General features: G+C 41.0%; 1 protein-coding gene across 1 annotated transcript; it reads right to left on the reverse strand.

Moving 5' to 3' along the window:
- Positions 1-7339: 7339 nt before the first annotated feature.
- On the reverse strand, positions 7340-10925 carry SNAI2 (snail family transcriptional repressor 2). Its single transcript, XM_040588377.1, has 3 exons — positions 10643-10925; positions 9521-10066; positions 7340-8575 (listed from the first exon to the last, which is right to left on the reverse strand). Exons 1-3 carry the CDS (start codon positions 10719-10721, stop codon positions 8394-8396), a joined length of 807 nt encoding a protein of 268 aa, XP_040444311.1. The 5' UTR covers positions 10722-10925; the 3' UTR covers positions 7340-8393.
- Positions 10926-12525: the final 1600 nt, after the last annotated feature.

Here is a 12525-nt window from a genome sequence, read left to right on the forward strand (position 1 = left end):
ATCACTGTATGGGACAGTCCCGGAATACCCTGTACATAGGAGAATTTTCACCACCAGAATGCCAGACAGACATAAAACCAATAGGAGCACAGTATCAGGATTTTCAGAATAACTCAGTTCCCTTCAGTGCCTTCTGGGATCTAAGTAAGTTGGTAGAAAGGAAGAATACTCTCGAGTTTTGTGGTTGTTTTTTTTTTTTTCTTGTTTGTTTGGGTTTTGTTTTGGGTTTGGTTTTGATTTTTTTATACAAAACTGGAAAAGACTGCTTTATCTGAGAGAAAATATGAATATTCTTGTTTTTAAAAGCTGAAAAACAATGGAAGCGTGTTTTTAGTTAAAAGCTTAGATTTAAATAAAAATTAACCAGCATTGTAGCAGAGCCGTTTCTTAAAGTATGTTCCAAAATTTAATTCTGTATGTTTAATTTTAAATGTTTTTTATATATATATATATGTATATTTATATATTATATATTTGGATGTTCCTGTTATTCATAGTTTATGTATGTGTAGTGAGAAAAGGTCTACTACATCCTTAGTACCTCCTATATTTTATGGCAATAAGAACAGTAATCAGACATACCTGATTTATCAGCTGCAGTCTTTGCTGGAGTCAAAATTTCTTCTCAAAGCTAAACAGTGCTGAACTTCTGAGTTTCTCCTGTTACAGAAGCCTGACCTGAAAGGTAATTCGTAATTGATATTTACTGCTTGTAAATATCTATTAACTACCATGCCCTCCTATGAAGGCTGATGTGTCAACAGTCCTGAAGACCTCTCTTTTTCTTCTCTTTGTTCCCAGAACCCATGTTGTCCTGCCACTGTGGCATACTGACGTACTCTGTGGACATACAGAGCATTTGGAAGCAGCCCCCGCTCATGGCTCTCTGCCATGACCGCCAAACCAGAACCTACAGTAACGATTTTGTAACCTGTGAAGAGTGGTTGCTGGGAAATAAAAAATATCAGCAATAGCAACTTTTTTTTCTGCAATAGTGGGAAAAGTGGGGAAAGAGAAACAGAGTGGAGCAATTTCTTGCAACTACCTAGAAGCTCAAAGCCGTTTTCCACAAAAAGTGATTTTCTGTCAGAAGTCAGGGCTGTCAAAAATCCTGACTGTTTTTAAGGATAGGCCTTGTCTGGTCAGAACTAGTTAGGATCTGGGCTGGGATGCCAAGCTGTTTCACAAACATCACCAAAATGTCCATCACAAGTCACAAGATTCTTTTTTGAATTTCCCCAGGACATAGCAGCCTGGCCCGGTTTCACGTATTATGGATGAATAGTGAATACTTTGCTACAAATCTTGGTGAACTGTCTTCCAAGATACCTTTTTATAACATACAAAAATGTGAAAAATTAATGATTCAATGCTAAATACGATGCAGCTTTTACAGAGATGAGGGCGGTTATTAGTCTTTTATGTATAATATTATTACTTTAGCTTGCTGATTGTTATTAATTCAGTTTTTGCTGGAGTTACTTAATAACTGTCATTTTTCATTCTTCTAACTCTTTATTCATTGTCAGCTGTGGACGATCTGCCAGCCCACATGAGAGGGCAGGTTACACTCAAAGGAATTTATTCTGGTTTAGGGACATGTGAAAAATCTGAGCTAATTGCGGTGCAACTTTATACTTTAACTGCTGCTTATTAGCGACTTAGCAGATGTCTGTGACTTGGTACTCTGTTGTTCAGTGCTCCTACTGGGAACCCACAGGACTCAGCGAGACGTAGGCACTTCTCTGTGAGGGATGTGTTAGACCAAGCTCCTGTGTTCCCAGGTCATGCCTTTGAAGAAGATATGAAAAGGTGATGGTTTGGGGCTGCTGCCATTTGATGGCCCAGCATGCAACATGTATTTGTTGTTCGAACCCACATCTAGAGACGGTTAGAGGACATAGCAATGCCCACATCTCTCTAGTATTAAAAGATCCGTGATGCCCTGACTCTGATCCCCTGTCAGCCACATCTGGGAAGGAGATGATTCTTATGTAAGGCAGAGAAAGCACTGGCAGAGTGGGCTTAAATATGAGAAGTAAGGAGAATGAAGAGGCTTAACAAGGTGAGGAATGGTTTTCTGTAGTCTTCTTTGGCTAGGCAAAAAGCACTGTTTTATGATGTAAGTAAAGCTAAACCTCTAGGAAAGTATTCTGCTCCAGAATGTGTAGCACTCTCAGTCCTTCCTACGCTGAGTGGATGTGTAAACAATCTGAAGAACACTCTCCTTTGACTTTGTGCTGCTAGAAAGCACCCTTGTGCATGCATTTAAACCCCACTTTTTTTAATTGAGGAATAGCTCTAGCAACAAAGTGAGTGAAAAGTGAGGAATAGCTCTAGCAACAAAGTGAGTGATCTTTGTGGGTTTTTCTGAAGCAGATACCCCAAATTAAAGTTGCAGCGAAAGGATTTGTGTGTTTGAATGTGCAGGCTGCTCAGCTGTATGTCTACCTGTGTGAAGAGACCGTGTGAATGCACTTCAGTTGCTCTTTCAAGCAACAGGGTGAAAGCTATGTTGAAAATGTTGGAAGCCATGTGAATTTGAGCTGGCATTCATGTGACTGTTGTTTTCTATGTCTTCTTTTGACAAAATGATGTAAAAATATGTTTTCATAAAAGACAGATATAAAAGGGCATTTATTCCCCCTTGGCAAGGGCTGCCAAATGGTGATCTTCATCCATCTTGCAGCTGCTTAGCGTACACACTGGACAAACTTCTGGTGGTACATATAAAGCAGAGATGAACAAAGGTAAGACATGGGTATATTCAATACCCAGGTAACAGGGAGAGAGAAGAGGGATGTCACAAAAAACAGCTGTTGCATTTTGCAATAACTTTTGTCTTACAGAGGCATAGGGAAAACAAAAGAGGGAGGGCCATGAAGGAGCACTTACTTATGTTTTTGCACCCAAAATGGTGAGTGACCTGGAAAGAAAACCACAAAAAAGCATCAGTTTAGATGCCATTCCTGAAGTATTGAAAAGGTAAGTGAAGAGGAACCAGGTGACAAAAGTGTCAAACAAGTGAAAACAACACAACTTGTGTATTAAAAAAACCCCACCTCTAGCATGGCTTGGCTATGTGTCCGTCAGAAGAGACAGTGATGCAAATATTGCTGCACCACAGCCTCAAGGACTTTGCTAAGCCATGTTTCATACAGTATCTCAAAAAAGATATGCCTCTGCAGCAAGATGTGCACCCCTTTAAGAAACCCATTTCACATACTCACACACTCACCTGTGCAGTAATCTGTCCATCTGACCAATGCTGTCCTCTGCAACAGGACAGGGCACTCTTGCTCTCCCAGGAAAGCACAGTCCCATACCCTTCAAAGTTCCTGATGACTTTGTATAGATTTGGAATGAATTAAAGTTTTGGGGAAGAAGGGACAGAGAGTAATTTTTGTTTGTACTCTACTGTTAAGGCTCATATGATTTCCACAAGCTTTATACATCCTATCAGCATCCCATCAGAAACCCAGCTGTATTTCCACCTCTACTCACCAATTGCAAAGTCCATCTTCAGTGCTGGGTCCAGTTCGGGTCTCACCAGTACAAGGTGGACATGGGAATACTGGAGTCCAATGAAGGACCACAAAGGTAATTGAGAGTTGCGTACCTATCATATGGGAGGGACTGGGACAGCTTGAGAAGAAAAACCTCAAGGAAGAACTTACCATTGTCTATAAATACTTGATGAGAGGCAGTAAAGATGACAGCCAGCCTCTTAGTGTTGTCCAGTGACAGGACAAGAAGCAGTGCATGCCATCTGAAATACAGAAAATTCCTTTTAAACTTAAGAAACTTTTATACTGTAAAGATGACTGAGCACTGCCACAGGCTGCCCAGAGAGGTTGTGGAGTCTCCATTCTTGCAGATATTCAAAACCCAACTGGACACAGCCTTGGGTAAACTACTCTATAGACCTTGCTTTGAGCTGAGGGGTTGAACCAGGCAATCTCCAAGGTGCCTTCCCACCTCAGCTGTTCCATGACTCTGTGCTTTCCCTTGCACGGTCTGTTCTTACTTCTTGCATCTGTCATTTGATATTACAACATATGCAGGTTGGAGTGTGCTTCTCACATTCCGCTCTTTATATTTCTGTGAACTAGGATTACAATTGTCCTGGTTTACGTATTTTACCTGTTAAAACACCTACTTTAAAGAGACAAAAACAAAAGTCCAGGAAAGCTAGTAAAAAATATTATTTCTAAAGCAGTAATGTTATATCATTGAAGATGTCTTGTTCAAAAAAAAAACCAAAAAACAAAAGAAGATATATTTGAAGGTGAAATATTGACTTGTTTTTGTGGCAGGGGAAATCAGCTGTAGCACAAGACATCAGAATTAAATTACCAGGTTTTCCATTGCCCTTCCTTTTTTAATTGAAATTATGGCATCTTTAGGGTGCTGCTTTTTCATGCAATTTTATGGAGCTTAGAGTAATAAGCCCTGAGCTTGCTTAATGGTAACAGGAACTATAATAATCAAAATAATAGAGTAAAATACAGAAGACAGATTTCATGGTCCCTTACTCTGAGAGGCACTTATTTTAACCCTTTGGTGAATGCGTAAGATGATTTTCTGAACTTCACATTGGGTGGTAGGATAATTGTGGTGCTTTGAGCACAAATGTGTACTTTGTCTTAATTTCGTGCACATATTTCTTCATTCTACTGCCTCTGAAGTGAAAATCATGTCCAAATGGAAGCAAGGGAAAAGAGGAAACCAAAGTGAATCAATGATTACCTTCAGCCTTGGGAAACTCATACATTTGACTTGTAACTGCACATGTGCTGTGGTGGTTCGGCTTGTCTCTGCACACTGAATGTACAATCAGGAGGTGAAAGTAAATTGCCAGAACATCCTAAAGAAAGTATCTAGCTCTTATTCCCTATACTGGGCAATCATATAATCCAAAAGGTGTATATTTAGGGATTCAGAATAACCTCTGGGCAAGAGTCCCTTCCCCAGGTCTACTGATTTTAAACAACTAATTGGTGAAGAGTTAAATAAGCTATGAATCATGGTGTATATCGGTAGCTGTCATTCAGGTGCCTTTAGAGGAGGGACTGGTCTTTTGATAACTTTTTATTTAAAAGAATTACATTTAGCACTGGTGTAAAAACTAAAAGTAAAAAAGAAAAAAAGTGACTGATTTTGGAAAATATTCAGAGTGAAGGGAGGATGTTTTCCTAAGAAAGATTTTAAAAACTGATTATTTGGATGTAGAATGAGAGCTGTCTTGTGAGAAATATAGCAATGGCCAAAGAGATTCAATGGGTAGATTCACCATGGAGGGAGATTTTCCATCACGTTTTGAGAAAGTCAAAGGAGTCATTGACCAGCATTCAATTTACATTGATAAGTAGCTTGTGCAGGTACAGAAGGGCATTTCTAAGTAATGAGGTAAAAATATTAATGGAAAATGTTTTGGAGAAACATCCTGACAGCAAATAGAAAGCAGTCTCACAGGAAAAACAGAGAAATTCAGCCGCCTGGGAAGTTTATGCTGCAACTGGACAGAGAGCTAGGGATCTGTGATAGAGCATTCTATTTCAATTAAAAAGATGAGCCAGAAGAGCTTCTAGCCTTTCCCATCTTTGTGTTTTATGAGTACAGGTGTTACAGGCATGCAAAGTAGCATATCTTAATTGTCATCTCCAAATCAGACCAGTTCCACTTGTGTTTGGTTTAGCATACTGTATTTTGATGAAGTTTTCATCTGATTTCCCTTAAGGACAACAGTAGCATTACCATTCATTCAAGAAGTCAAGCTCTTATGTTATTTCATTTACTATGGGCGTAGAGAATTTGAAGTGTGAATTAAAACAATGGGAAAGCCCTTGTGACATGACACAGGAGAGCAAACCTAGAACTTTGACAGTACAAATAGCTGTTGACTGCCAGAGCTTTACTCATACTCCAGTAAACTTTGCTCTGGGAAGAGAAAGCTGCAAAAAGAGCTGCTGGAGCCTAAGCACTTCAAAGCAGATGACATGGAAGTGCAAATCAATAGAGTAACCACATGAAACTTTTCAAGGGTATTTGATGCCTTCATGTGTTCATTTCAAAATGTTACCTCACAAATTCCCACCAACGCTATCTTTCTTGAACTCTCTAGTTATTTCCTGGAAAAAAAAACCAAAACACCGAACTAGCAGGTACTAGGGAATTGTTGTTATAACCTTGAGATTTTGTCAGAAGATGCTTGGAGAATATGAAAAGCTTCATTTGAGCCGATCTTTTTTCAGTATTGTGCTTTCTGTGAAGAAAAGGTACAAAACTTCTGTCATGTACCTATTCCCCATGTTACTCCAGTGCAGTCCTGCTGAAGCACTCCTCAGCAGAGCTCAGCTGGAGGAGTCAAAAGGCATGCATGGTCTGTTGCCTTATTTTGCTGAATTGTGCTCTTTTTCAAAAAATGTGCACTTTGTGTTTACCCATCTGTAACATTCTTGTTAAATTGTTGGAATTTTGCTGTTGCTATTACTCGCTCTTGCTGGTACCCTAATGGAGATGTGGTGTGTTTAGGCTGAATGCCAGCTAGTGCTTATCTGTTGTCTAGCTTTGTACTTTGTTAAAAGTTGAAAATAGTGTTGTTTTGCACTAGTCAGTAATGATGAGACATGATTTGTTGATATTGTAATGCTTTTATATAGTTTGGATCTCAGAGTCCTTGGTCAAATAACTTGAAGAAAAATATTTCTACTTTTTATTAGTGAACAATTCTTTCTTCCGATGTATTAGCTGTTACAGTCATAACACATTCCTGTGATAGTTCTGACATGTAAGATACTTTAATAAAAATATCTTTAAGCTTTCTGAAATGGCCATATAAAGTATACCGTACTGTGACTTGGCTACTGCTTTAAAAGATCACCATGCAAATCTTACTGAACTCCTGTAAGGCTCCACTGACTTTAATGAACTTTGGATCACACCCAGGTTTCCTAATGTCAGACTCAGGAAAAGTGCTATAATAAGGCGGCTCTAATAGCATCCTTTCAACTGCTAAAATGCAAGAAAGAAGTTTCTTTTAAATGTTTTTGATAAAATGTATTTCACAGTGTTGCCGTACGACAAGTAGCAGAAAAGGAATACTGTTTTAAAGTAGTGACTCTAGAAAAATGCTCTGTATGGCTTTAAATGTTTGAAAATACAATGGGTATATTTCTTTCTGATGTTCAATACTTGTGAACTTGGGATGTGCATCTGAAATTCATCTGAATTTTTATCTTCATTTTGTCATGTAGAGACAGTTGCACTTTTCTGTCTTCTAAAGCCTTCATAAACCAAATATGGTTGTTTTCTTTAATTAGAACAAACAACAAAACTCTTACTTAAAAATGTTTATTGTAAAAAAGTGGCTAGAAAACAACATAAATTTCACTTCACACTTTCTTCAAGTTATCTATAGATGCTGCTATAGGCAACAATTTACTTTCATTCATAACACATTCAATCATATAAAAATAAAAATATTTACATTATGTCCACATACTTTACAAAATCATCAATAAAAAAGGCACTTGGAGGGGTAATGCTGAAAATATTGCATTTCCTTTGTGCATTTAAAAAAAAATAATTGTCAAACTCCCATGAATCCCCTCTCTTGCACTTATTCCCGTTTTTTAAAAAAAGATAAAAGTTTAGAGGAACTATTCCATATTAAAAGATGGTCAAGCATGCACCAGGAATGTTTGAAGCTACAGTCTTTTTTTTTTTTTTTTTATTAAAAGGCACATGCGGTTAATTTGTAGCTTTCAATTTTTCGTACATTCTGTTACATTTTTTTTCTCTTAATTATGTAGTTTTAAAGCATTTCAGTTCATTAATGAAGGCCTTGGCTTCTAATAAAATAAAATAAAAAACACAGCAATGAATAATATTAAACATTTACTAAGGTAAACTTGGAATACTTTTTAAGGCACCTGAGATAAATGGTGTCTAGTAAAATTCACTTGGGTAGTATTTTAATTAAGAGTTCCACTTAAAATACTGTTTCTTTGGTTGAAATGGCTTGGCAGGAATGTATTGTTAACTTTGCGGCCTTTTCTAAGCAAGAAAAGGCAACCTACGTTTGGCTTCATCTACAAAGAAAGCTGATAATGCTTCTTCCTTTAGATCTACTTGAAATGTCATGCATGGTCTTTCCCCATATTTCAGAATTCACACTTAAGAATGCGAATGTGTGACTGAACAGAAACTACTTAAAGCTCATTTCTACTGACATTTTAAGTTCTTCCACTATTTTGTTTGTTTGCTTGCTTGGTAGTGTTTGGGTTTTTTTGGCTGGAAAGTAGACTAGAAAACGCCTTTGGATTTCCACTTATCATTTGGAACAGGAGTGGAGAAATGCATCGAGTCCAGGTAAACATTGACTGCATGACTCAGTGTGCTACACAGCAGCCAGATTCCTCATGTTTGTGCAGAAGAGACATTCTGGAGAATGTTTTGGAGCAATTTTTGCACTGGTATTTCTTCACATCTGAGTGGGTCTGCAGATGAGCCCTCAGATTGGATCTGTCTGCAAAAGCCCTGTTGCAGTGAGGACAGGAAAACGGCTTCTCTCCTAAAAAGGAAACATCAAAGGAAAGTAGGATAAAGTTTTAAAAAAGTAGTACATGTTTAGGACAGGTAAAACCTGCTTTTATCTTAAGAAACAAATGAACAAACAGAAAGGATTTGTTATAATAATGTGTAACAAAAAATTAACCAGGCTACAGATCCATCAACTTTCAGCACTGCTGACTGCACTTCAGAACTCAGTTTTTTCAGAATATGCTGCTAGGTGCAGTCTCCAAAGACAAGCTGCTGACACCTTCTGCATTTACAGATGCAGGCAATACTTTTAGGCTGGGCTCCTCCCAGGATTTTCAAATATTTTAATAGAACTTTTTCTGCTTAGCACTGCTTTAGTTACTGGGGTTGAGGGCTTTGAATGACAAGCAGTAAACAGCTGTTCAGATGTTACGTTGTACACAGTGCCATACTCAGAATCAAATCTTGCCTCAACAGAAAACAAAACTCACTTTGGTGATGATGTGTTTCTAATTCTTAATGACTTGAGACAGCGCATGGAAAACTTGCGAGCTGCTTAAGGAGTCAGAAAGCAGCCCCTCATGCACTGCCTTTCTGGTTTTGCTGCTTGAATTCAGAGTCAGCTGGAGCCTTCTCAAAGTTAGCAATTTCCAAAGCCTGAAAGTTAACATAAAATCCTTAAAGCAAAACCTTTGGCTAGTGGAAGTGGGAGAAACCATCCTAAAACTCTCAAGGGAGCAACACTGATTTATGCCAGTATCTGGCTCACAGTTATGACACCATGCTACCTCTATCCTCCTGCCCACCCCCAAAGAGGAAGGATTTAGTCTTTTAACAATAAGTTTGAAATTCAGCAGACTTATTTCAAGGTTAGTAAAGAAACACTGCTGGTTTTTTCCACCTGTGGAGAAAAATAGCAGAAAGGCATCCTGATGTTACAGCAACAAAAAACTGCAATTGCAATGGTTGTTCTTACCAGTGTGAGTTCTAATGTGTCCTTGAAGTAGCCAGGGTCTAGAGAAAGCCTTGCCGCAGATCTTGCAGACACAAGGTAGCGTGTGGGTCCTGATGTGCATCTTAAGCGCTCCCAGGCTGACATACTCCTTGTCACAGTACTTGCAGCTGAACGATTTCCTAGACTGGGCATCACAGTGCAGCTGCTTATGTTTGGCCAACCCAGAGAAAGTGGAATAGGTCTTGTTGCATAAACTGCACTGAAACTTTTCGGCTTCAATTGCATGGGGGTCTGAAAGCTTGGACTGGATTCTCTCTTCTTCATCACTAATGGGACTTTCTGAACCACTGTGATCTTTGGAGGAGGTGTCAGAAGGTGGAGGTGGGCTGACTCTTCCCAAAGATGAGGGGTATCCAGAAAGCGGAGAGAGGTCGTTAGGTAGCGGAGATGGCAGCAGCCCAGTTGTAGTCCACACAGTAATGGGATTGTAAGCTACTGAGCTCAGGATCTCTGGCTGTGGTATGATAGGGACCGGATAGCTTTCATATAGGTATGGGGATATAATCACTGGAGAAAGAAGAAAATTTTAAAGTAAGAGAACAAAAAAAGTATTTCAAAAGGCAGCAAAATTAACATTTAGGGGATTAAAAGGTGCATAAATTAAACACACAGTACGGTCATCTGAATATAAGGAGGATTAAGGAAATGCTCTTTCATACATAAATATTCTGAGGGGTAGAGACAGTGTCCTGGAACAGACAAACTACAGTCGGAGCGTCTCTTCACGGCAGCGTGCTGTTTCCAGATCTATGCAGCCTGACACAATGAAGCAGTGAAACTTCCTGCAGGATTTGTATAAAAGTCGCAATTCCACCACCGGCAGACACGGAGCAGGAAAACTCCAAATGCTCTCCAAGTGACTGGAGTTCGCGTGGACGAGCAAACTCTTGTGATTCATTCTGGGCAGCACTGACAGATTTGATTCTCACAACTCCCTCCTTGTAAAGCGAAAGAAAAAAAGGGCTAGCGAGGAACTCGCCCGTTCCTCCGAGCCTGGCGAGCGCTCCCACCCCTCCTCACCGCCGCGCCGCCACCGCCACCTCCCCAGCGACGCGGCGGCGGCGGCACGTTTCGTCCTGTTACCTGTGTGAGTGTCCAGCTCGCTGTAATTCGGCTTCTTGGACGAATTGAAATGTTTCTTGACCAGGAAGGAGCGTGGCATTTTGGACGCAGGGCTTCTCCCTCCTCCCGGCTCTGCTCGTGGCGGGCGCGGCGGTGCGGAGGCGCAGGGTCAGTGCGAGCGCATCGGCCCGTTCCGCGCTGCTGGCCCGGCGCGCCCCACGCACCGCGGCCGCGCAGAGGCAGTGCCGGGCGCCCTGACAAGTGCCGTAAATACCCGCCCGTCAGGTGCAGGGGGGAAGGGTTTCCCGCTCCGCCAATCACCTCGGGGGGCTCCGCAGCCCCTTCCGAGCGGGCGGCTGCCCTGGGAGGGCGCCCCGGCGGCGCGGGCAGGATCCAATCCCGCTGCAGGGGCCGGCTCGGGCTCGGCCCCGGCCCCGCCCCCCGGGGGCCGCGCGCGCGGGGGCGCGGGCTGCGGGCGGCGCGCGCTGTCCTGCAGGGCGGGTGGATGGTGCGCTGCGGAGCTTCGGTCCAGAAAAACGTGTCGGTCAAAGTGGTTAAAAAAAAAAAAAAGTCTGTTTACTGATTCAGCTGAATTATTTTTTCTTTCTGACAGAGATAAGTCATAGGCACTGATTTTTTTATTTTTTTTGTAAAACAAGTCTGGTTTCCAGATGTTTGCTATAAGAATTACAATGGAACAAACTGTTCATTAAGGGCAGAAGGAGGGGGACGCACACACACACACGACATTACAAGATAACAAGTTAGCCGGCAGAGCTAATGGAAGCCTTTGAACTGATGGTGTGCCTGCTGTGTTTGGGAACTGCCTTTGAACGGTTGTGTTTAGGAAAGGCCGGAGACGAGCAGCCTGCCTCCCTAACCTGCCTCCTTCCAGGCAGAAGGGCCAGGGAGATACTGCAAGTGAGTTCAAGGAGAGGGAGAAAAGATTACAGCCCTGGGAAAGATTACATTTCAGAGCGGGGTGAGAGGTTTTACATAATGTGCACACTGCTTCAGACTGTTCATGTGAAGAATACTTTCTTTTTTACTTTAAAATTCTGCAGAATGCAAAACCTCGATCTTTCCTTCCTTGGGAGTAGTTATGTCACTCTTTTGCCTATCCTCTTAAAGCACTGCCAAGGAAATTTTCCTAATTATCCAAAGCAGTTAAAAGATGCACAGATAAGCAATCCCCCACCAAATTATAGACTAGGTAATTTAAATGTCTCTTAAACATTCTTCTCCATTAGCATATTTAGGACCTCTTGATTTCCTATGAAGGTACAATCTGTATTATGTATTTCATTTAGGATGAAAGTCACCTAAATGTGCCACAGAATTTTCTGGTTATCTAGATTGATTTAGAGGAGACATCTAGATAGGTTTTTTAATTTGAAAATATTTGCATTTTTAAAATCTGGACAGCTGAATGCTGGTAATTTTCTAACACAAATTACACTCTGATTGACTCTTGGTCTATCCTCCCCCCCCCGCCTTGTGTATTAACTACACCTGCCTGGGCACATACCAGTATGCCGTGCTGGTGTGTTGCTGGGGCTCTGTCCTGTCGGGAGGGGGTGCAGGTGGGTGTTCTAGAGAGACCACCCCAGCCCTTTTTTTGTAGCAGGTGTTGGAATAGATGTGAAGAAAAAAAAATTCCCTCTGGTTCTGTTAAGACACGTAAGAGTAAAGTGCTTTGTCAAGCTGCCTGACTTCTTAATCTTGGGGATGCCAAAACAAGTGCAGAGAAAGTTCGCCATTTTCAAGAACTGATTAAAAAGATTCAGCTGTTCAGCATCTCACTCTGGTGTCTTGTCAGTGAAAGGTATCACATGGATTTCCGAGCTGCAGGGAGCTCGGCTATGGGAGGAAAGGGAAAGTGGCAAGGGAAGGGACATCCCAGG

The sequence above is a fragment of the Falco naumanni genome, chromosome 3, assembly GCF_017639655.2.
Source record: "Falco naumanni isolate bFalNau1 chromosome 3, bFalNau1.pat, whole genome shotgun sequence".
NCBI lineage: Eukaryota > Metazoa > Chordata > Aves > Falconiformes > Falconidae > Falco > Falco naumanni.

Excerpts from the sequence above, each read along its gene's own strand:
- SNAI2 (XM_040588377.1), bottom strand. The coding sequence starts at position 10,721 with ATGCCACGCTCCTTCCTGGTCAAGAAACATTTCAATTCGTCCAAGAAG. Across the intron at positions 10,067-10,642 it reads CGAGCTGGACACTCACACAG|TGATTATATCCCCATACCTA; the intron begins GTAACAGGACGA and ends TTCTTTCTCCAG. Across the intron at positions 8,576-9,520 it reads ACACATTAGAACTCACACTG|GAGAGAAGCCGTTTTCCTGT; the intron begins GTAAGAACAACC and ends TTTCCTTTTTAG.